General features: G+C 59.8%; 2 protein-coding genes across 6 annotated transcripts; both read right to left on the reverse strand.

The window, feature by feature from the left end:
• Window positions 1-34: 34 nt before the first annotated feature.
• NFKB2 (nuclear factor kappa B subunit 2) lies at window positions 35-10,645 on the reverse strand. 5 transcript variants are annotated; one of them, XM_064716563.1, is made up of 24 exons: window positions 10,630-10,645; window positions 7,752-7,933; window positions 6,590-6,742; window positions 6,284-6,362; window positions 5,771-5,811; window positions 5,573-5,671; window positions 5,177-5,328; window positions 4,472-4,578; window positions 4,167-4,325; window positions 3,976-4,080; window positions 3,747-3,832; window positions 3,483-3,621; window positions 3,284-3,403; window positions 3,001-3,186; window positions 2,697-2,838; window positions 2,445-2,559; window positions 2,036-2,243; window positions 1,777-1,946; window positions 1,520-1,622; window positions 1,177-1,406; window positions 914-983; window positions 626-798; window positions 436-547; window positions 35-339 (listed from the first exon to the last, which is right to left on the reverse strand). In XM_064716563.1, the coding sequence occupies exons 2-24, from the start codon at window positions 7,794-7,796 to the stop codon at window positions 224-226; spliced, it is 2,910 nt and encodes a 969-aa protein (XP_064572633.1). In that variant the 5' UTR covers window positions 7,797-7,933; window positions 10,630-10,645; the 3' UTR covers window positions 35-223. The 5 variants fall into 5 exon arrangements, with proteins under 5 accessions (XP_064572633.1, XP_064572637.1, XP_064572638.1 ...); XM_064716567.1 differs by having other exon boundaries at window positions 6,698-6,742; window positions 10,630-10,644; XM_064716568.1 differs by lacking the exon at window positions 6,590-6,742.
• A 301-nt stretch (window positions 10,646-10,946) lies between these two features.
• On the reverse strand, window positions 10,947-19,967 carry TMEM150A (transmembrane protein 150A). The gene is made up of 7 exons (XM_064716587.1): window positions 19,775-19,967; window positions 18,015-18,062; window positions 15,856-15,927; window positions 15,663-15,730; window positions 15,404-15,531; window positions 14,374-14,551; window positions 10,947-12,597 (listed from the first exon to the last, which is right to left on the reverse strand). The coding sequence occupies exons 1-7, from the start codon at window positions 19,852-19,854 to the stop codon at window positions 12,353-12,355; spliced, it is 819 nt and encodes a 272-aa protein (XP_064572657.1). The 5' UTR covers window positions 19,855-19,967; the 3' UTR covers window positions 10,947-12,352.
• Window positions 19,968-21,003: the final 1,036 nt, after the last annotated feature.

Consider the following 21,003-nt stretch of genomic DNA (forward strand, 5'->3'; position numbering starts at 1 on the left):
ACTGCTGGGGCTGGAGAGAGGGAGGGCAAAGAACTCCAACGAACTTGTGTCCTTTTATTCAGTTTAAAAACCATTAAATAAGAGCAGAGACGGGCAGGAGCCAGCTGCATCCCATCCCCCTGAGTCCAGGCAGCCAGACCCCCTAGTCCAGGAGGCACTTGTGTGGGTAAGGCAGAGGGCAGTGCAGCTCCCTGTGTGATCACAAGGGCTGCTGGATGGCTCCTCAGTGCACCTGTGGCTGCTGGCTGGGGGGCAGCTCACCCCCTGGCTTCAAGGCTAGTGTAGGCGCCTGCTCCTCCTCCACCGACTCACTGCCATAGGCACTGTCTTCCTTCAGCTCTGCAAAGCAATCCCCAGGTGCTTTTAGTGATGGGGCAACGGGAGGGGCAGCAGAGACAGCCCCTGCCCACCAGCCCCAGCCCTCACGCGCTGTACCTGTGCTTTGCAGCTTCTCCAGTGCCTCAGTTTTGTGAAGCATCCTCACGGCATTGTGCAGCCCCATGGAGTCCAGGGCCTCCAGCAGTCCCCCCAGGCTGCCACCTGCCAGCTGCAGAGAGAGAGAGCACTGAGTAGGGCTGATGGCCAGACAGGCAGGGGGACAGAGGCACCCCAGCCAGGCACTGACCTCGTAGCTGCGCAGGAGGCTGGCACTGGGCGAGGGCGTGTCCTTGTACGTCTCCACGAGGCTGCACAGCCCCAGGCGCTTGGCCAGCTCGATCCAGTCTGACCCACTGCAGTCCCGGTTCAGCAGCTGCTCCAGCCCCTGCAGTGCCTCACTGTCCAGTGACAGGACCTTCCCTGTGTGAAAGAGGTGCCCCCATTACAGGCTGCCCATCCTTGCTGCTGGGAGGGTGTTACCTTGCCTAGGTGTGGTGCTTCTGAGTTGGGGGTGGGGCACAGAGGGGCTGCTCACCTGGCTGGGGGGCAGTGGGCAGTTCTGCCTTGGGCCCCTGCTGGGAGGCCTGCAGCAGGATCTCCCGCACCTGCAGACAGACATGGATGTCAACCTTCCAAAGCACTGCCCAGATCCCCCATTTCCCACTCACACCCTAGATCTCTGCAGGACACGGAGGAGCACAGGCATCCTCACAGGAGCATCTCCTGGAATTCTGCTCCATCCATGCCGTGGCCTGCACAGAAACTTTCCCAGAGAGTTTGTCCCGCTGTGCCACACACCTTCTGGCTCCGAGTCAGGTCCAGGGATGTGTGGCAGCGGCGCTGCCGGTGCCCTGCCTGCCAGTGCCCCTGCCTGAAGAGCTTGGAGCTGGTGCTGGGCTCTGCAGCCAGGGCTGGCTCCCCCAGATCCATGGCCAGCTCCTGCTCCTCAGGGTCAGTGTCTGTGTCGCTACTGGCCTCTGACGAAGACAGGCTCATGGGCTCATCATTCTCACACAAAACATCTGCCCCTGTCGGGAAAGGTTGGCATGAGCCAGGCCCACAGGTCTGACCTTGTGCCTGGCACCACCCAGTAGAGCCAGCCAGAGCTATGGAGAGGGGAAGAGGAAGGGCAGTGCCTTACCAGCTTTAAGGAGCAGTTTGGTGAGAGTGGGAGAGCCCAGGCCAGCAGCCAAGTGCAGGGGGGTGTTCCCGGCAAAATCCCGGCTGTTGATGTCTGCTCCCAGCTAAGAGAGGTATGAGACCATGAGGATGGGCTGCCTGGGCACTGCTCCTCCTACACCCCAAGGCCACAGGGGAGCCCCCACTTCTGCCAGGAGCCTGTAAGAGACTGCACCCCATCCCTGTCCCACAGCCACCACTACATCAGCCACTCCATACCTTCTTCACCAGGTGGGTGGCCATGTTCAGGTTCTCCATCTCCACAGCCAGGTGCAGTGGGGTCCTCCCACTTTGCCTCTCCACTGCATTCACATCAGCTCCCGTCCTGACCAGCAGGTCCAGGCAAGCCAAACTCTTTTCCTTCACAGCCAAATGCACAGGCAGGAGGCCTGCAAGATGGGGATAGGCTCAGCAGCCTTCTGGCCAAGCCCATGATGGCACACTGGGCTTTTGCCCATCACCCCTGAGCCACACTCACCACGGAAACTGGGCAGGCGGAGCAGATAAGGGGCAGCTGAGCCCAGGTGAGCCAGCAGTGTCCTCAGCATCTCTTCATTGCCAGTCTGGAGTGCCAGGTGCAGCAGGGAATTGCCATAGCGGTCCAGCAAGGTTGGGTCGGCGCGGGCTTGCAGCAGGAGCTGGACCACTTGGGGCTGCTTGGTGATGACTGCCAGATGCAGTGGCGTCTGCAGGACAGCAGCACATCCTCAGCAGCGCTCACAAGAGGAGCCAAGTCCTGCACCACCATTCTCTCCAGTAGCTGCAACTTGTTCAGATCTGCAGCCTCCTCTTAGCAGGAACAGCTACAGGAGCTCCCAGGGTTGGAAAATAGGAGTGAGGAACTACTCCCAGGTAGAGGAGAACTGGCTGCTTTGAAAAACACGTACCTGTTGCAGGTTATTGGAGATGTTGATGATCTGCTGGCTGGGGATGCTAACAATGATGTCAATCAGCTGCTTGATCACAGCTGTCTGTTCATGGATAATAGCGAGGTGCAAAGGCCTGGAGAGAGAGTGGGATGGCTCCTAGCTCAGCTCCATGCTTCTCCAGATACTCCCTGCTGCCCTCAGAGCCCCCATAACAGCTCTGACAGACAACAAGACCACCATGCTCTCCCTTCCAACCCCTTGTGTGCTCACGTGTCTCCGTTCTCATCCTGTGACGCAGCCAGGTGCCTCTGGACTGCCAGCAGCATGCGGGGGTCGGCGGTGACCGAGTAGTCGAGCAGGGCACGGGCATTGCAACGGGCTAACGCCAGCATCCGCAGCTGGCACAGCTGGGCTGGGGGGCAAAGCAGGATGTCACCTCCAGGGCAGCAGCCCCATCCACCCTTCTGCACCCACCAGGTATGAAGAGCAGCTAACCACCCCAAAAGGTCCCCCGTCCGTGCCTCCCCTCCCGCGCAATGTGCCCCAGCCCTCCCTCAAGCTCAGCTCCTCCTACCGTGCTTCTGCAGCTCCTTGCAGTATGTGCTCTCTTCTGCAGGTGCCTGCCTGTCACTCTCAGGCCCCTCTGCCTCAGGGCCCTTCATCTGCACACCCCCCTGGTAGCTCCCCACTGGGTGGGGGCCGGGCGAGTAGATGCTGTTGTAGGTCAGCCCAGAGGAGTATGGGAAGCTGAGGTTCCCACCTGTGGGGCAAGGCAGAGGATGGGTGAGCAGAAGGGAGCCCCCAGGGCCAGAGCTCAGCCATCTGAGAGAGGAGGAAGAAGAGGCATCGCCACTCACCTCCTCCAGAGCCAAAGCCCCCGGCCCCCCCGCCGGCCCCCCCCATGTGCGAGCCACCGCCAAAGTGCTGAGGAAACTGAGGCAGGACTTTCTTGCGCTTCCTCTCCACTTCTTCCTTATCTGTGGGGAGAGAGGGGCAGCAGGGTCAGAGGCAGCCCTAGCAGCAGGGGACAGGCCAGCGTGCCTGGGTGGTGCTCACCTTCCACCACTGGGTAGTAGGTGAACTGCTTGGAGTCACTCACGTCGCCTCCCCGCTTCCGCTTCAGCTGCAGGAAGACGGTGACAGGACGGTCGATCTTGGGCTTGTGGTAGGGGGGCGTGCGGAAGACAATGGCATACTGTGGGCAGGACATGATGGACATGAGGCTCTGCTCATCCCTGAAGCTGGGGACAGGGCTGCCTCACCCCACAAGGCAGTCACCTGCCTTGAAGCAGAGCAGGACACTCCCCACCTCCCCTGTACCTGCTTGTGCACATCTGTAGGAGAAAAGTCCCCAAAGGCCTGCCAGCCGTTCTCATCATCCTCGTAGAAACGCACCTCAATGTCATCTGGGGAGACAAGTGGCACTGGCACCGCCTGTCTCCTTGCCCCAAACAGGCTCCAAGGACAAAAACTCCTGACCACCCAGGGGCCCCGGATCTCTCCTGCTACAGCGCCTCCAATTGGTTTCAAATGAAGAGAATGGCTTTACCTTTCTGAACTTTATCACACAGCAAGTAGACTTCGTCTCCTCCCCGCACAGAGCCTGCTGTTTTATCCATTCGTGAGATCTTCAGGTTGGAAGCTCCGGGGGACTCTGCAAATCAAGAGGGATTGGGAGTCTGTGCAGAAGTCCTTACCCCCTCCTGCCCCATCCCCTTCCTGGACTGGGCCCTCACTCACTGCTGTCATGGATGGGGTCAGAGATGACAGGCTGGAGAGCCAGCGTGAAGTTGCCACTGCTGTCGCGGAGGTAGGCGGTGAAGCGCAACCGCACAATGCTCAGGTCCATCACCTTCTTCAGCTCCTTTGCCTCCAGCTCGATCTCACGCAGCTCCACTTCTGCCAGGGCAGGGCGACAAACTGTCAGGCTGTTTGGGGGGACAGTGCTCCAGGTCCCCTTCCTACCCTCCAAGCCCCACGCTAAGCCCAGCCACAGTTGTCAGCCCACGGTGCCAAGGCCCACTGAGTCCCCAGGCTGCCCTCACCCGTCAGCAGACGGCTCCTGTTACGCATCTTCTGCTGCTTCAGCTTTTCCTTCATGATCTCCATCATATTCTTCTTGGTGACATGGAGCACACCCAGGTTGCTGAACCTGGAGAAGAGGGAACCTGCTGGGATCTGGGAGCATCAGGAGCAGCAAGCCCAAAGGGGCACACACTCCTGCAGCTGGGAAGGTCCCGAGCACGGAGCGGTGCCACTCAGGCAGCAGGGAATCAGCGTGTGTGCAGCCAAAGAGGAGCAACTGCAGAGGAGAGAAAAGGAGCCCCAGAAAGTCTGCGCTCCCACAGGTGACGAGTCCAGAGGGCTTTCAAAGAAAAGACAAGGAGGACTGAAGGCCAGAGGGATGCAAATGGTATGAGCTGAGCCAGAGATGGATATGTAAGAGCAACTGCAGCAGTGGCAGAATAACCCTGTTACTCAGGCTGGCTTCAAAAGTCATCTGCAAAGCTGGGGAGCTGCAACCTCAAGGACAGAAGCTCAAAATAAGCTGCATATGTCAAAACCCAGAGACAGGCAAAACGCTCAGGGGACAGAGTTGTAACACTGAACTACACACACCTGACTTCATCCAGCAAACCCAGCTCCAGAGTGCACTAACCCCTATCTTCTCCCCATCTCAAAAGCTGCAGGCAGCACCCATAGCCACCTCAGATAAGCAAGAGGCCACCCTGGCTCCTCCTTGCACATACTGAGCAGTCATGTCCTTGGGTCCCACGATCGTGACACAGTTGCCAGCCTCGTTGCACTGCTTGCCCACCAGGCTGTGGGCATGGACACGGGGAGGGTCACTGTGTGTCACCAGGTCTACCTCGATCCGGGCCATCCCTGTGTAGTTACAGATCTGCGGGGAAGAAGGAGATGGGGGTCAGGTACAACAAGCCAGGAGCCTGAAGGATTCTCTACAAATCCCTGTTATACCTCCCCATGGCCACAGCCCTTCCTCTGTAGCTCTCCCATCTCTCTAGCACCAGGACACACACAAGAGTTTGTTATAAATTTCCTATCCTCCCTTCAAGGCTCCCTGGTGATGCTCAAGCACTACTGGCTGAGGACACTGCTCCATCCCCTCCCATGGCAGCGCTCACCTTGACAGTGGGATAGGTCTTGCGTCCCTTCTCGCTGGATGCTCCGGGCAGGCCCCCATGGGAAGGGCCCTCGCAGCCATACCGAAATCGGAAACCCCGCTGTGGAGGCAGAGAGTGGGTCAGCCAAGGGTGGCCAAAGCCTGATGCCGTGAGAGCATGACACAGTTACACCTGTCTTTAGCTGGGTGACATCCTTACCTGCTTTGGCTGCTCAATAATGACAAGGTAGGGACCTTCCGCTGGAGGAGAGAAAGGAGAGGTACCAATGAGAAATATGGGATAACCAAAGTGCATGTTCTCACTACGGATGCTGGAGATACAGGGACAGCACTGAAGGTGATGTGACCCCTGTCTGTCCCATGGGGGTCCTCAGAGCCCCCAAACCCTGTGCTATCACAGCCCAGCTGAGAACAGCAGTCAGAGTAGCAGCAAGAGGAGGGAAGGGCCAGAGGATGCTCTGCCACTTGGGAAACAGGGACCCCCAGGAGGTCACAGCCCAACCTGGCAGTCCCTGGTAGACTGAGCAGTAGGGACAGATGGAAGAAGCCCCATCCTGGTGTCACGAGCCAGGAATTTCCAGCCAGCCCACAGTGGGGCCAGTAAGGACAAAGCCTGTGGTGCTTCTGGAAACTTAAAGGTGTGAGTCAACTCGCTGGGAAACCCCGCTGCAGCTGGGGACCCCTGGAAGGGTGCAACCAGAGGGGCCCTTACCTGTCTCCATCAGTGGCTCCTTCTGCTCCATCATGTGGGAGTCAAAACTGAAGTCATCATAGTCAATCCCATCCAGGCACTAGGTGACGGGAGGCAAGGGGAGCGTGATGAGTGTGTTGGGCCGGAATCCCCCAACTACCCTGGGCGGGTGATGGCAGCTTGGCACAGCAGCCCGTTCGGGCAGGCACAGATCCCTGTCCCTCCTCGAGAAGAGAGGAGGGCAGGTGCAGACCCCTCGGTGCCCACCCCGGGAGGCTGGCACAGACCCTCCCGCCTCCCAGCCCGGAAGCAGGCGCGGACCCCCACCTCCCACCCCGCCCGTGGGGTCGGGCACTGCCCCGTGCCCAGCTCCGGGGCCGGCAGCAGGCAGGACACGCGCCCGGGCCGCTCCGCTCCGATCCGTGCCGCACTCACGGGCTGGAACTGCTCGTCCATGTCGGCGCGGGGCCGGCCGCCGGCCTGCGGGGAGAGGGGGGGGTTGAGCGGGGAGCGGGGCTGCAGGAAGGCACCGCCGCTCCGGAAAGTCCCTAGAAACCCCGCCGAGCCGGGAAATGACGGGACCGCGCGTCACCGCCCCGCCCCGCCCGGGACACGGCCCGGGCCGGCCCGGGGCACGGCGCGGGGGCCGCGGGACGCCAGGGCCGGCCCGGCACGGCCCGGAGCGCGGCTCTGCTCGGCCCGGCCGCTCCCGCGCCCGCCGGCGGCCGCCCGGGGCAGCGGGACGGGCTGTCCCCTCCTCGCCTGGGAATTTCGGACTCGGAGCCCCGGGCGGGCTGGAAATCCCGGAGCACTCCCGCCCGCCTCCCCCGGGCGTTCTCACCCGGGCGCTGCCTGGCAGCTCCGGGGCGCCAGATGTGCCGTATTTTCCCCTCGGGAGTACGGAGGGATTTGCCCCACGCCGTCCCCGGCCGCCTGTCCCGCTACGGGTGCCAGTCCCGCCGCGCTGCCATGAGCCCTTCCCCAGCCAGACCTGCAGTGCAGCACGGCTGAAACCACCCATAGAAAACCCTGGGTTCCCCAAGATCCCCACCCCACATCATCCATCCTGCACAGGGATATGTCTCCCACACCGGGATGTCGTCTCCAAGCCCCTATGGACTCAAACAGGAGTTGCCCCGAAGTGCTGTCCCCAAGCCCACTGGCTCCCCCCTGGACATGGGAATCTCTCCAGGACTCTGCAGAGTCAGCAGCCCCTTGCCAGGCACCCAAAGGGGTGCTTTCCCTCTCGCCCGTTTCAACTTACACAGCAGCCCCGGCATCCTTCCCCCGGAGGTGGCCAGAGAGAGGCATTCGCTATCCGTGTTCCTATTGCCTCCTTCCCAGTGGCTTCAGAGTGGAAGGGGCAGCCCCAGAGCTCCCTGTGGGAGCACCTCCCACCACCCCAGCACGCAGCACTGGATGCTTCCCGCCGACCCCAGCAAGGCCCTGCCAGCAGCAGGGCCCACAGCGCTCACACCCTCCTACTCACCGAGGAGGAAGAGGTTGGTCTCAGCAACCCGTTCAGCCCCAGCATGGCCACAGGGACTGCCAGTACCACACAGGAGTTCCGCTGGGGCCAAGGTCTGCCTGACCACACAAAACCACCGGCAGCTTCTAGCAAAGGGGCAGGATCTGGGGAGAGCCTACGGGCACGCTCTGCATTTCTTCTCACTAACCAATGAAAAGAAAAAAAATCCCATATCTGACTCCATTTCTGAATCAGTGGTTGCTGCAGGTCTCACTCAGGGGATTTTGAGTGTGTGGGAGAAGAGGGGAAGGAAGGGGATTGTTCAATCCGTGCGTGACTCATATTCTTCAGAAGCTGAACAGAGCCTTTTCAAGGAGATTTTTCAGCCACTCAAGTCTTCCAAAGGGACTGTCCTGGGACCTCAAGCCTGAGGTTTGTCCCGGTTGGCCTGCCACCTAAGCACAGAGATGCATCCCAGGCAACTGTGCAGCCTGGGACGTGGGGTCTGTGGGACCTGCAAGTGCAGGGGAGGGTGCAAGGAGAAGGTAGACATCCAGCACTGAAAAATGAGGTGGGGACCTTCCTCCTATCATTCTGCAGGGGCTTCTGAAGGCCTAAGAACATGGACACAACCCCCTGGTGGTCTGTGGGAAGCAGCACAGACTGGATGCAGTTCGGGTCCCATTGACCATCCCACCTGGACAGCTTCAGCCTGCCACCACGAGTCACCCACCCCATCTGCTGGGCACGGATCTTGCAGAGAGGTGAACAAAGGGACAAACAACCTTCCTCAGTGGGCTGGGAACAGCCACCTACCCTCCACTGAGCCTGGAGGGAGAGCCCAGGCCTGAAGTTGCTGGATAAGAGCAGACTGTGCCCCTGGAATAGCACACCTCCCCTTCTCCAGCTCCATCTCCTGTTGAAGGGTTTTCACAGCTCACTCACTGCTGTCCAGGACACTTCCACTTGCTGCAGCAAACAGCATGACTAAAGAATGTCACGAACTTCTACCTGTGTCTCCCCATCCCACACAGCTCTGGCTCTCTCTGGAGGTTGCCAGCCATATCCCTGCATCCTTGTGCAGTGTGTGCTGGAGGAAGCCCACCTTGCTTGCTGAGCAGAGATGGTGTCACCACCTGCTTCTTTGTTCCTGGAAAAGCAACCTCAGAGCTGCTCTCCAGGTGAAGTCCTGCCTCCTGTGCCAAGCAGCATGCCTGTCTGGCCTCCAGGACTGGGGTTTCCCCTAGGAGTGCAGCATATGCAGCTTTTATCCCCCACACATGCCGGAAAGGAATGCATCTCTCCTTTCTCCATCAGCAGCATTCTCTGCTCTGTCTTCCCAACACATCTGCCCTGGATCATGGGCTTGAACTGCAGACCCCATTTATTTGGCTAATTCTCCCCATCTTCACACACTCCTAGGGTTCAGGCAGGGTTCTCTGGGCATTACTGGGAATGGGGGAAAAGAGCAGCAATCCAGCTGCAAGGCACTGCCCAGAGCAGCATCAGCTCCCTGCCCTGGAGTGCAGCACTGCCACAGCACCCTTGCCAGATGGCACAGCCTCCCCGTGCCAGCCAGAGCACTTCAGTTAAGGGCTAGCCTTTGGCAAACAGAGTGAGTTAAAGCCAATCTTCCATGCCTGCAGCTCCTTGAACGTGACCTAGTAATGCGGGTGCTATTTTCTTTCCTCCCATGATAGTCGGCTGACTTGCAGAGCTGATGCCCTGCAGGCAGGAGGGAAACACACGTCAGCCTATCAGAGGCAGGAGAGTTTAGTAGCCATGGGAAAGGCTGCTCCAGAAATGCAGGAGGCAGCAGGAGCACAGCCCTGCTCTGAACTGTGCTGGTGTACAGCTGACATGTTCCAGCCACTCAGCTGACTGCTCCCCTAACATACTCTTCCCTTTGCATTTTGATTTTCCTTGGGTCTGCTAACACCTGTGAACAACAGCCCTAAATACCTGGCCTTGCTTTCTGCAGGAATTCTGTGCTCTGCTCCATCCCTGGAGTCCCAGCAGCTACTGCTGAGTCTCTCTCATATTGCGTTCATGGTGACTTTGCTCTGAGACCCTTCCTGGAAACCAAGTCCTTGACCAGCAAGCATGGCAGAGAGAAATCCCCTCTTCCTGAAAGCTTTCTAAGCCTTCTTCTCCTGACAGCCCACTTCTGACCACTGAAGCCATTTGTGTATCTCTGCATAAAATGCCTTTACTCCCATTGTGGCTATCAAGTTGGTTTTGGCAAACCCCAGCCACCCACTGATCTTCTGGTTTTCTCCTCTGAGGGCCTGTAAATCAGCTCTGCTGCTATGACCGATTAACCCAGCTGTATGCCCTTAGAGAAGCCCTGCGAGCGTCAGCCCGGCGCTCGCTGTCTGTCACTCTCTCCAGTTTGCACTCTGCCCACAGTACCACCGCCGTGTTGGCGCTCACAGCTCCATTGGGGCTATGGCTTGCCGAGCCTGCGGGCACGGATCTGACTCCCCTCGGAGCGGGCAGCAGGCCAGCCCTGCTCCAGGGCAGGAGGGCTCAGGACGCGAGAGGGAGAGCTGCAGGATGGGGCAGAACCCAATGGCAACATAGGAAATAGGGAACTTCCCACCGGCAGGGAAAAGGGTGTAACCGCCAGCGTTGGGACTGGCTGTCTCCTCTCCCCTCCAAGAGAACAAACGTCTCTCCAACCTGGATCTTCCCAACACCCCCACCCCACCTGGCCGCATGGCCGGCCAGAGGCAGCCCGGGACCCTTCCGCTGGGACGGGCAGCCCGAGCACAGGAGTTTTAGCCTCGGGACCGCTCAGCTCCCTTTCCCTGGGAAGCGTTCCTCTGGCTCAGGGAGCCCTGCCCGCCGCTGCTCGGGCGCAGCCCCCCGGCACCCCCAGGACCCGCACCCCGCTCACCTTCATCCCCGCCGCAGGCTGGCCGCCGCGCCTCGGCCCGGCACCGGGAAAGTCCCGACCCGGCTCCGCCCCCCGGGGCTTCCCGGACCCGGCTCCGCCCGGCGGGAACAGCGGGAGGGCGGGCCCGGGGACCCCCGAAGGGACGGGCAACTGCGGGCTGCTGCATCCCGGCGACATCGCCTGTCCGTGGCACTCGGGTCAGGGAACCGAGCCCCGGGCTCATGGCTGTTCCCCGAGGGGACAGGACCCTTCACCCCATTCCCAAGGCCAGCTGCTACTCCAGCGGGGAAGGACAGTCTGCCGCACCCATGGACGATTTTCACTTTTATTATTGTAAATTCACTGTTGTCCTTATATATACTTTTTAAAAAATATATTAGATACAAAAGTCAGAAAGGCTCCTCTTTGAACTACATATACTGGTGGATTTACAGGCCGGTTTGGAAAAAGTGGGCAAATAGGAAAGCCCAATTTGATCAATGCGCGCAGCAGCAGCAGCAGTAAATGCCCCTCTCCAGGGACAAGGGGACTATATATATATATATATATATATATGTATGTACGTGTATATATATATATATTTGTAGATCTATGCATGCACACACATGCACGCACACACAACACTCACAGCCCTCGACACCTCAGCCCCCTGCGCAGGACACGCCAAGGATGCTGCGGCTGAGCGGGATGAGCTCCGGCCAGGCAGGCATCGGCCAAGGCAACAGAGGATGGATTTGGGAGTCCCAGAAGAAAAGGGCACACGCTTCTTCTGTTCCTACAGAAGTGCTCCCCCTTTCCATGGCTGCACTCCCTGGGAGAGCTTGGGCTGGCAGCAGCACAGAGCAGAAGTCCCCTGGCCAGCAGGCACGGTGCCTGCAGGACATCCCCTGTATGATGGTAAATTTGAAGACTCATTTCCCAAATTAGCTGGAAGCAGGGAAATGCTGTGACCAGGGAGGTGAAACCTGCCTCAGCAATTCTCAAAGCTGAAAAAATGCAGGAAAAGCCATTGACTGATGGCATAGAAGGCCTGAGCAGTGAGAGCCCAGGCATGGGGCACAGGGGGTCAGCACAGTCCAGCTGGGGCTGCTGGTGCCATCCTGCAACAGAGTGAGACACCACCCCCACCTGGGAAGGCAGGAGGGAGAGAGCCCCTGCTGCCATCCTCAATGGGGTTGCAAACAGACTGGCAGGGCAGTCACTTCCCAAGGGAAAAGGCACTCTGTGTTTTTGGCTCCTCTGACAGTCACAGTAGCCAGATGGAAGGCTTGCTTACCCCTATGGAGGTGGGAAGAACACAGATATCATCCCCTTCCAGCCCACCATGCCCCTTTCAGGAGGAAGCTTCAGTATGATTGCCTTCAGCAGCCTGACTCACACCAGGCTACCCCAGAGGCTCAGGGGCAGATCCTGGCTCTGCTGATACCAGGATGGCATCCCCACAGCCCAGCAGTGACCCCAAACCCTGTGGGCAGGGAGGGGACAGCTCTTGCAGGGGCAGCAGCTGCCACAGGAGCACTGGACACAGCTCCTGCTGAGAGTGGAGGGCACCACAGGCCCACACGCACACACACACAAAAACACATAAACACAAACACACACACACAAACACATACACACACACACAAACACACAGCAGCGGGGTTTTCAGAAATATTCAAGGTGGGGAGTCACTGGCAGAGCCCAATTTGGGGTCTTCACTGTGGGCTGCTTCCTGTGCGGGTCAGGCCATAGCCAGGCCCTCCACGTGGCTGTGGACGTGGGCTGTACTGGACAGGCTGCTCTCGCCTTTGTAACTTTTGGGGGCCCGGCTGGCTTTCAGCAGGACCAGGAAGGTGTCTGTGGAGATGGCCCCAAACTCAAAGGTGAACGTGCCGTAGAAAACCAGGACATCAATGATGAATATCCACTCACACAAGGCAGCCACGTGCTGTAGCACAAAGCTCTCCTGGATGAAGAACACACCACCTGAGGGTATCCCAGTCAAGGATAGTACAGTGAACTCCATCCACCCCAGAGAGCCATGTCCCACTGTTACTGCATGCTGGGGTGAACGTGAGTACCCATCCTCTGCAGGACAGCTACACCACCACGACTCCTAACACTGAGAAACCCCCACATGCTTCTCCCAGGACCAGAAGGGCCCTGGCACAGGTGAAGCGGTGGCACACATGCCCAAACCAGCCTTGATAAATCACTGATGCCAGGCTGGGATTATCTGAAGAGGCCAGGGCAGGATGAGCTCAGGCTGCAGGTCTCAGTGTAAGCCAGGTGCCCAGATGCTCATCTTCCCCAAACTCCTTTTCTCTTCCTCAAGCGAGGCTGGTGTTCTCCATCCTGTCATAGGATGCAGTCAAAGATGATAAAACTCAACCTTTGAAACATGGTTTGGACTGTTGCACCTCAGTCCTGCAGCACCTCCTGTCCTCCTGTGCTGCAGGCTGGTCCACCCCAGAGATGGTGCCTGCTCCCACTCCTCCAGATCCTATCACTACCAGAATTTTCTTATCCTTCTCTCATCCCCACCAAAAATCTGCAGGGAAACCTACTGCAAGAGCTACTGCGGGTGAGGGGAGGAGGTACATTCCCCAGCCCTCCAGGCAAAGCCTCCAGCAGTACCATCCCTTCTGCAAGGGAGACCAAGATCTGGGAGAGCTGCAGAAGCAGGGACCTGACCTGTACAGTGCAGAGCCCTCAACTCACCCCTCCCACGCCAGAAAGATCCCAGCCCTCTCCCCACACTGTCCACACCACAGCTTGCTGCTTGCCCGCTGCCAGTTCCAGAGTTTAGAGAGCAGAATGGCCACAGCAGATGGGCACCACTCCTGTCCTCCTTGTCCTTACATGCCCTTCCTGTCCCTCCCAGCTGGCATGGCCCTGCAGCAGTCCTGCCTCTCCCAGTTCCCAGCCTGCCTGCTCTGATGACAGAGCAGGACCCTCTGATATGTGACAGGCCTGCCAGCACCCCCAGGCTCCTCTTCTGCAGCCGATCTCAGACAGACCCCAGCCAGCCTCTTTGGGATCCATGGACACTGCATGCTTTTTCTCCTTCCTGCCCAATAACCACTACCTTGTTTCCCAATTTATCCTCAACCTCAGTCCCAAATAAACTCCTCACTCCTCAGCCATGCACTTGGGACCATTCTTTGAGCTCCAGCCCACCTGATGCCATGACCTCTCTCCCTGGTAAAGTGTTTGCAGCCCCGTTAACCTGCTCACCAAACCCTTCCTTGTCCCATGGGCAGGTTGGCTGGCGAGTGCCCAGAAGTTCTGGCTGGCAGAGGTGCTGCCATGTGCCCACCTGGCACCTTCACACAGTGTTTCTGTACTCAGCTTCGCTCAGAGAGGTAACCCAGATGGACTTTGCATTGCCAAGGGCTCAAAATACCTTGGTCCCATTAAAGAAGCCCAACAATTAACCAGACCTGAGTGGTGTGTGACTGGAGCCTGCAGCAGTGGCTGGGCTGCAGCAGGCAGGGCACGGCTGGTTTGGGGCATGCCAGCACCCCAAGGACACCCACCAGCATCCCTTCCCCTCCTCAGCCCCTGCCCAGCCCTGGTACTGCTGCTCCTCTAGCCTACACCTGCAGGGAGCTGCCCACCCTCAGTGCCCTGCCCAGCTCCTCTCCTGGCACCATGCCTCATTGCTAACCAAAGGATAGAGAATCTGGGGCATATACCCCACTGTGAGGACCACTTTTCACCAGCCAGTTCCCAGTGTTCTTCTCACACCCTTCAGGATACTGAAGACGAGGGTGAAGAAGGCCACGATGGTGAGGATGCTCCGCAAGTGGCCGGTCCAGTACTGCCCTCGGGTTTTAGCCATGCGGTAGGTGAGGATGGACTGCAGGAGCAGGAACAGCATGCTGGTGGGAAAGGCCACCCCTGCCCCAATGTAGTGTAGCACCTTGGCGTGATCCACCTGTGGGGAAGAAGTCATCACTGCCAGCTCCCTGGGACACTGCCTATCACAGCGTGACTTTGCTCCAGGAGTTGCACTCCTGCCCAGGAAGGGGTGCAGACAGCGCTGGGAGCAGGTCCAGGCAGCTCACCCTGTGCCTGACTCCTGGCTGAAGAGCAGACTTGGATCCACCATCTACTGCTGGGATCTCAAAGAGCTCTGTTTCTTTTATCCATGGGCCAGCAGCCCTGCTGTGCCCAGGGGCAGGGGCTGCCCTCTGCCCTGAGCGGCATCAGGGACTGCCTGCACCCCTCCCGAGGGTCACAGCCCAGCGCCGCTCACCACGGCAGGGCTGCAAGGGGGATGGGGGCTTGCAGAGCTCCTCCCGGGGCTGGTGTGGGCAGCAGCCTCCTGCCAAGGGGAGGGACTGGCTGCCGGGAGCCCGGGGCCTGGCAGAGCAGGCAGGGGCTGAGCACCGCCGTGCGCTGCCAAGCTGGGCCCGCTCCGCTCCCCGTGAGCACAGGCTCTGCCCCGACAGCTTCCTGGCATCGTCCCCTGGGCAGGATCAGGAGCAGCCTGAACAGCATGTCCCTGCACACGTCCATGGAGAGGACAGACAGTGCAGAAGGGGCTCAGGTAAGGGTTTAATGAAACCCAGCAGCTTAATCTGCACTTGAACTATGAATACACAAAGAGGACACCCAGTACCCTGGGAAGCACGGCACTGACTCAGGGGAAGGGAAGGATTGCATGGATGGGACGCTGGATCAAACTGACAACCCCAGACCCTACCCTGCTGAGCACAGATATTGCTCCCCCAGCCAAGGCCCTCTCCTGCCCCCTACCCCAGGGGCTCCCGAGGAGATGCCTTACCTGAAAGTTGCCCACCATGGTGAGACCAGCAGCGCAGACCCAGCCAGTGGCCAGCCCCAGGGTGTTGAGGAGGGACGGCCCCAGGCGCTCCAGGAGGTGGGCATAGCGCAGCAGGCCCACCAGGATGACTGCAGGAAGGAAACACAGCCCTGTCACACGCCACTGCCTGCAGCCCCCTCATCCACTGCTGCCCCATGCTGCTGGGGGGTGCAGGGCAGCCTCTCCCAGCCCTGCTTCCCCAGCAGCAGAAGGCACTCACCCATGAAGGAGCCCAGGCTGCAGATGAGGCTGAAGAAGCAGCTCTCGGGAGGCAGGGTGCCACACTTGCTGTGGGGACAAACAAGACCCACAGAGCACTCAGACAGGGGGCACTGGGCTGTATGCTTGGCTCCCTCCTGGGCTGCCCTGGAGGAGTCTCAGAGCAGCTCTGCCCCCATGCTGAGGCTGCTCACCTGACGAGGGGGATGTGATCCAGCGTGCAGCAGGAGCTGGGGCCGTCCATGTCACAGGACTGGTTGTAACTCCTGCCAGCAGCAAAGGAACAGGGTTAGGAGAGCCCAGACGCTGCCCAGGACCCTCCTGTCTCCTGCCCTGTAAGGGCAGCCAAGTTGCTGCGCAGTGAGTTCAGCCCAAACCCAGGGATGTGCCCACAACCTCCAGGGAGTGACCCACTGCCCAACAGGCACAATCGTGCCTGTGTTTCCACAGCCTGTCCCCCTGCTGGCTCTGCTGCTCACCCAGAGCCCCCTTCTGTGAGGCAGGGCTCAGGGGGTTCTGGCAGCCCCACACCCAGACAGGAGCAGAAGCACCCACCTGCCAGCCCCCTCACATATTCCCCGCATGGAAGCACCAGAGAAGCCGGGCACGCAGCCATTGACTGCTCCAGGTTTGCAGCGGATGGGTTGGAATGCTGAGCTATGCAGGGAATGGCCCCCACAGCCACAGGCACCCCCAGGGCAGTGCCACCGCACCTGGAAGGGCAGGAGATGGGAGGCACTGCCTGAGGGACAGCATGACCAGAGCCAGCCCCAGGCTGCCCTGGAGCCAGGCTCAGCAGCAGTGCACCCGGGCTGGGCAGGGCTCTCTCTGCTGCCTGCACCCACCACAGTGCGCTGGGAGCACCTCCTGCACCCACAGAGCCCGTGAGTCCAGCACCCCGAGCTCTTATCAGCCTTCCTGTACCACAGCTGCTGCCTGCAACCCTAACCAAATTCCACCACGGGGTTCATGTGCCCTCAGCCTCACAGCTCTCCCAGGAGCTGGCACACACTGGACTGGGGTTTTGTGTCTCTTTGCTGCAGCATCACCCGTGTATCCAGCACCTCTGCCTGGTATGGCCTAGTGGAACCCTTGCTCACACCACAGGTAGCGAGTGCAGAGTTCTCTGCCCCAAAGGGCCTCTTGAGGCACCCCGAGTCCCACGTGGCAGGGGACTGAGGGGGGACAGCACTGTGGGGGGAGCTGTGGGGGGACAGTGCTGCCCTGTCCCTTGCCCAGGCTGTCCATCCACCACCTCCAGCAATGCAGCGAACACATGGTTAAAAAAGCCTTTTTGGAAAGGGCTGGGCTGAGCTCTGATGTTTTTTCAGTCTCCTCAGTTTACTGGTGGCTTTGTTTTCCAACCACTAAACCGAGGCGTGGAGCCCCAGGCCTCCTCAAAGGCTGCTCTTGGGGCTGTGTTTGGTTTGGGAGGGTTTTTTTATTATTATTTTGTTTAAAGCAAGCAGCCCCAGGCTGGGAAGCATTATTTGTCATTAAGGGCTGGCTGTGCGGCAGAGACAACCCGACACACACATTCTTCCCAGGGCAGAATCAGCCATCAGGCAGGAAATGGCAGCAGGTTTTTTTTTTTCACTTCTTCAAACACTCCAGCAAGAATTAAACTAACATGGATCTTCCTGGGCAGATTTTTAAGGCGACACTACAAGCCAAAAGCCCTGCAGAAGGAGTTGCCAAGAGACCAAACAGTGTTTCTTTTCCCAGCCCTTGTCTCTTCCACGCCTCATCCCCCATCTGGGGGTGTTGCAGGCAGTTGTCCATGGGGTGTCTGGGTGCTGCAGGACCATCCCATCCCCCTGGTACTGCCAGATTTAGCCTCAAGCAAGCAAGTCACAACCTTTTCCATGGAGACACACAGCCCTCTGTAATTCCCTGACCACTTATTTTCATACTTTCTCCATGCTGTGTTTTCTGAAAGGCCTCCTTCTCCCCTGCCTGGTTTGCAGCAAGGCTGGACTGTTCAGCAGAGGCTGTTACCACAGAGAGCCTGAGCAGGGGAGGGAGGGCAGCCCAGCCCTGACTGCAGCTCGACCCCAAGCTGTTCTGCTCCCAACAGCCACTGGGCTGGGCAGGAGGCATGTGCCCTGTGGCATTTGCACCCCATCACCACCAAGTCTGTTGGGGAAGATGGCAGCTCTGTGCCCCTTTACTGCTCCCACCATCCCCAACCCCCCTTCATCACAGTCAGGGTGCAGGGAGTGCCTCAGCTACCCAGTGGTCTAGCACAGCTTGGCAGACTTTAAGTGGGACAGGTATGGAGGGACTTGGTATTATGAGGTCTTTAATCAAGCCAGGATGTGCCAAAATGTCCCTGCTTCCCTGCAGGCCTTACCAGTTGTGGACAGGGCAGATGTGGTTGTTGGACAGTGCCATGGCATATCTGGAGAAGAGACAACAACAGGGTTACCACAGCCACCCGCCTCCCTGCACCCCCTTTCCCTGCCAGCACCCAGAGCAGCCCCAGGGACAAGCTGCCAGAGCAGAGGATACAGGCCCTCAGTGCCTGCCAGGGCCAGCACTCATCCTGTGGCACCTCCCAGCTTTATAAAGCAGGAAAAAGAAAAACAAGTGCATGAGCATGTACTCCACAGAACTGCCACTGCTGGGACCAGGTTCCCCTGCCTTGTACCTCCATCCCTGCTGAGAGCCACCTCCTGCTCCAGTTCAGTGCAGTTGCTTCTGTGGGGCCTCTTCTCCATCATGCTGCTGTGCTCCACAGGCTCTGGGGCACTGCTCTGTTACAGAGCCTCCCTGGCATGCCCCTGCCATCGGGGCTGTCCACCAGCCTGCAGCTGTGCCAGGTGATACCCAATGGTGCTGGCCCTGCCGTGCTTCCCCCAGCCCCTGGCTGGCCAGCAGTGAGCTAAAGGAAGTCTGGAAAAGCAGCCAGTGCATTGGGAGGGCATCGTGGGGAGAGCAGCCCCATCAAGCATGTGGCTGTAGAGTCACCCTTGTGCCTTAGTCAGTGTAACAGGGGGCTCATGACATGCATCCTGCTCCACTGCAAGGGCTCTCAGCCCCATGGCCCCCACCCCAGCCATCCAGGAGCCCTCCTGCCCAGCAGCCACAGCAGTGGGCAGCACCTTGTTGTTCAAATCACTGGTGGTTGTGAACAGCTCAGGTTAAAAATAGGCCCCAACACCAGTATGAAAACTCCTCTCCTGCCCGAGTTGGCCATGTAACAGCTGGGCTGCAAAAGGATGATTCCAGAACAGAGGCAAAGAGCAGGACAGGTGAGGGAAACCAAGGAACAGCATTCCCAGCCACCAAGGAGCAGAACCCTCACCGAGCCATCGCCCAGCACAGGTCTCCAAAAGAGCCACTCCCAGGGCAGCTCAGGCTGTGAGGATCATGAGCAGCAACTCCAATCTGTGCTGCTTTGGTCTGGAGGGCCATCTGCCCCCAGGGTCACTCACGGGAGACAGCCCATGCTTTGCAAGGTGTCTGAGGGAAAAACTTGCAGCATAAGTTCCTAGCACCAGGAACAATCGGCTTTGTTGTGAAGACCTGCATGCATGTGGGGTGCATTTGCTCCATCCCATACCCCAGGAAGTCCCACCATATACTGAACCTCTTGATGCCTTTGAGAAAAGTCCTTTATCCACTGCTTACCTGTGTTAAGGCCTGAGAAATGGACTGCTGGAGTGGACTAGTACTGCTCACCCAAGTGACACAGCCTCTACTCCTAGCACAAGGCCCATCGATCTAGCCAGCCAGCCAGCACATGGGATGGGTGCCCACACACGGACCGCATCCCGGGGCTGCAGTATCTGGGCTAGTGGCATGGCTCCCAGTGCCGTCCCCGGGCCACCTGAGCACTCAGGCCGGGACGGGGGTGCGCAATTCCGCAGGGTGTCAGGGATTTAAGGACACGGAGGCACATGCCAGCGCTGCTGCAGGGACGCGGAGACCACACAGGGCGGCTATGGGAGCCCCTGAGGGTCCAGAAGTCTCCCCGCAAACTCCAGCCCGCTGCATCCCACCCTAAAGCATCCTCCAACCCCCGGCCCTCAGTCATCCCGCAGCACCCGGCCCGGGCCCCGGCCCCAACGCCTGTGGGTGGGGGGCTGGCGGCGACCCCGGGGCACTCACACGATCCACATGCCGGTGATGGTGAAGGCGGGCAGCGTGACGGGCAGGATCCCCCAGGCCGGCATCCTGGGGCCTGGCATGCCCCGCCGGGCTACGGGCGAGCGGGGCCGCCGGGCCGCCGCCGGGCCGCGCTCCCCATGGGCGACGGGGTCGGGCCGGGGCCGGGCTGGCGGGCGGAGCGGCTCCGGCCGTGCGGAGCGGCGCCGGGACAGCCCAGGCCGGCCCCGCCCCGGGGCAGCGCGGGTCCCGCTCGTCGGCAGGGCCGGGCCCGCCCCGTCCGGCGGCGGCGGGGAGCGGGACGGGCCGGCGCGGCCCCGGCGCCACGTGGCGGCCGCGCTGCCGGCCCGGGGAGCAGGTCGGTGCTGGGGAGGGCAGCCGGGAGCAGCACGGCACGGAGCCGGGCTCCGCGGGGCGGGCGGCCCCACAGCGCGCTCGGCTGAGCCGCAGCGAGGGACAGGCTTCCCTAGAGCGCCGGGGAGGGCAGGCTCAGCTCAGCGGCGAACGCTCCTCCCGGGAGCTGGGGACTGGCCAAGGCCGACCCGGGCATCGACAGCCGGCTGCAGGGCTGGGGGCCTCACCCCCCTCGGCTCCAGGTGATGCTGTCTCTGCCCGAACGCTTTAGTAGTTCACTCTTCTTCCATGGGGCTCAGCATTCTGTCCTGAGGGCAAGGCTCTGTTTGCACGCCAGGAGTGACTGTCCTTGTGCTCTCACTAAATGGCTGCAGGCACACTGCCAGCCAGTGCCTGCACACACTCCTGACCCGGTTACCCTGACCTCTCTCTTTCCAGACGCTTTCTACAACTAGGGATTAAGTTTAGCAGCCAACCCTGCTGCCCAAAGAAATTTCCATTTTTCTCACACAGAAAACGTGAGGAAAGGAAGCACAACTTCCCCTGGCAGAGGAGCAGGGCTGTGGTAACGCCACGGGCGTCCCATTACCCTATTGGAAACTCAGCAAGAACTTGCCCTCTTGGCCCCTGGCTACTTGTGGGTATGTGCTTTCAAGTCCCAACACATCCTCCATCGCCAAGCGGTGTGCACACCCCTTGAGAAGGGAGCATTTGTGCTCATAAAGCCTGCCCTTTCTCTCTGCCTTCTGCAGAGAGGAGCTGCCCGGGGACAGCTCTGACCCTGGCCGGTGTGGGAGAGGAGCGCTGGCTGCCCACCACCTCTCCCGGGCCAGAGCGCTGGTTACACAACCGCGGGAGCAGTACTGCACACTGGGAAT

Source organism: Zonotrichia leucophrys, chromosome 6 (genome assembly GCF_028769735.1).
Source record: "Zonotrichia leucophrys gambelii isolate GWCS_2022_RI chromosome 6, RI_Zleu_2.0, whole genome shotgun sequence".
In the NCBI taxonomy this organism is placed as follows: domain Eukaryota; kingdom Metazoa; phylum Chordata; class Aves; order Passeriformes; family Passerellidae; genus Zonotrichia; species Zonotrichia leucophrys.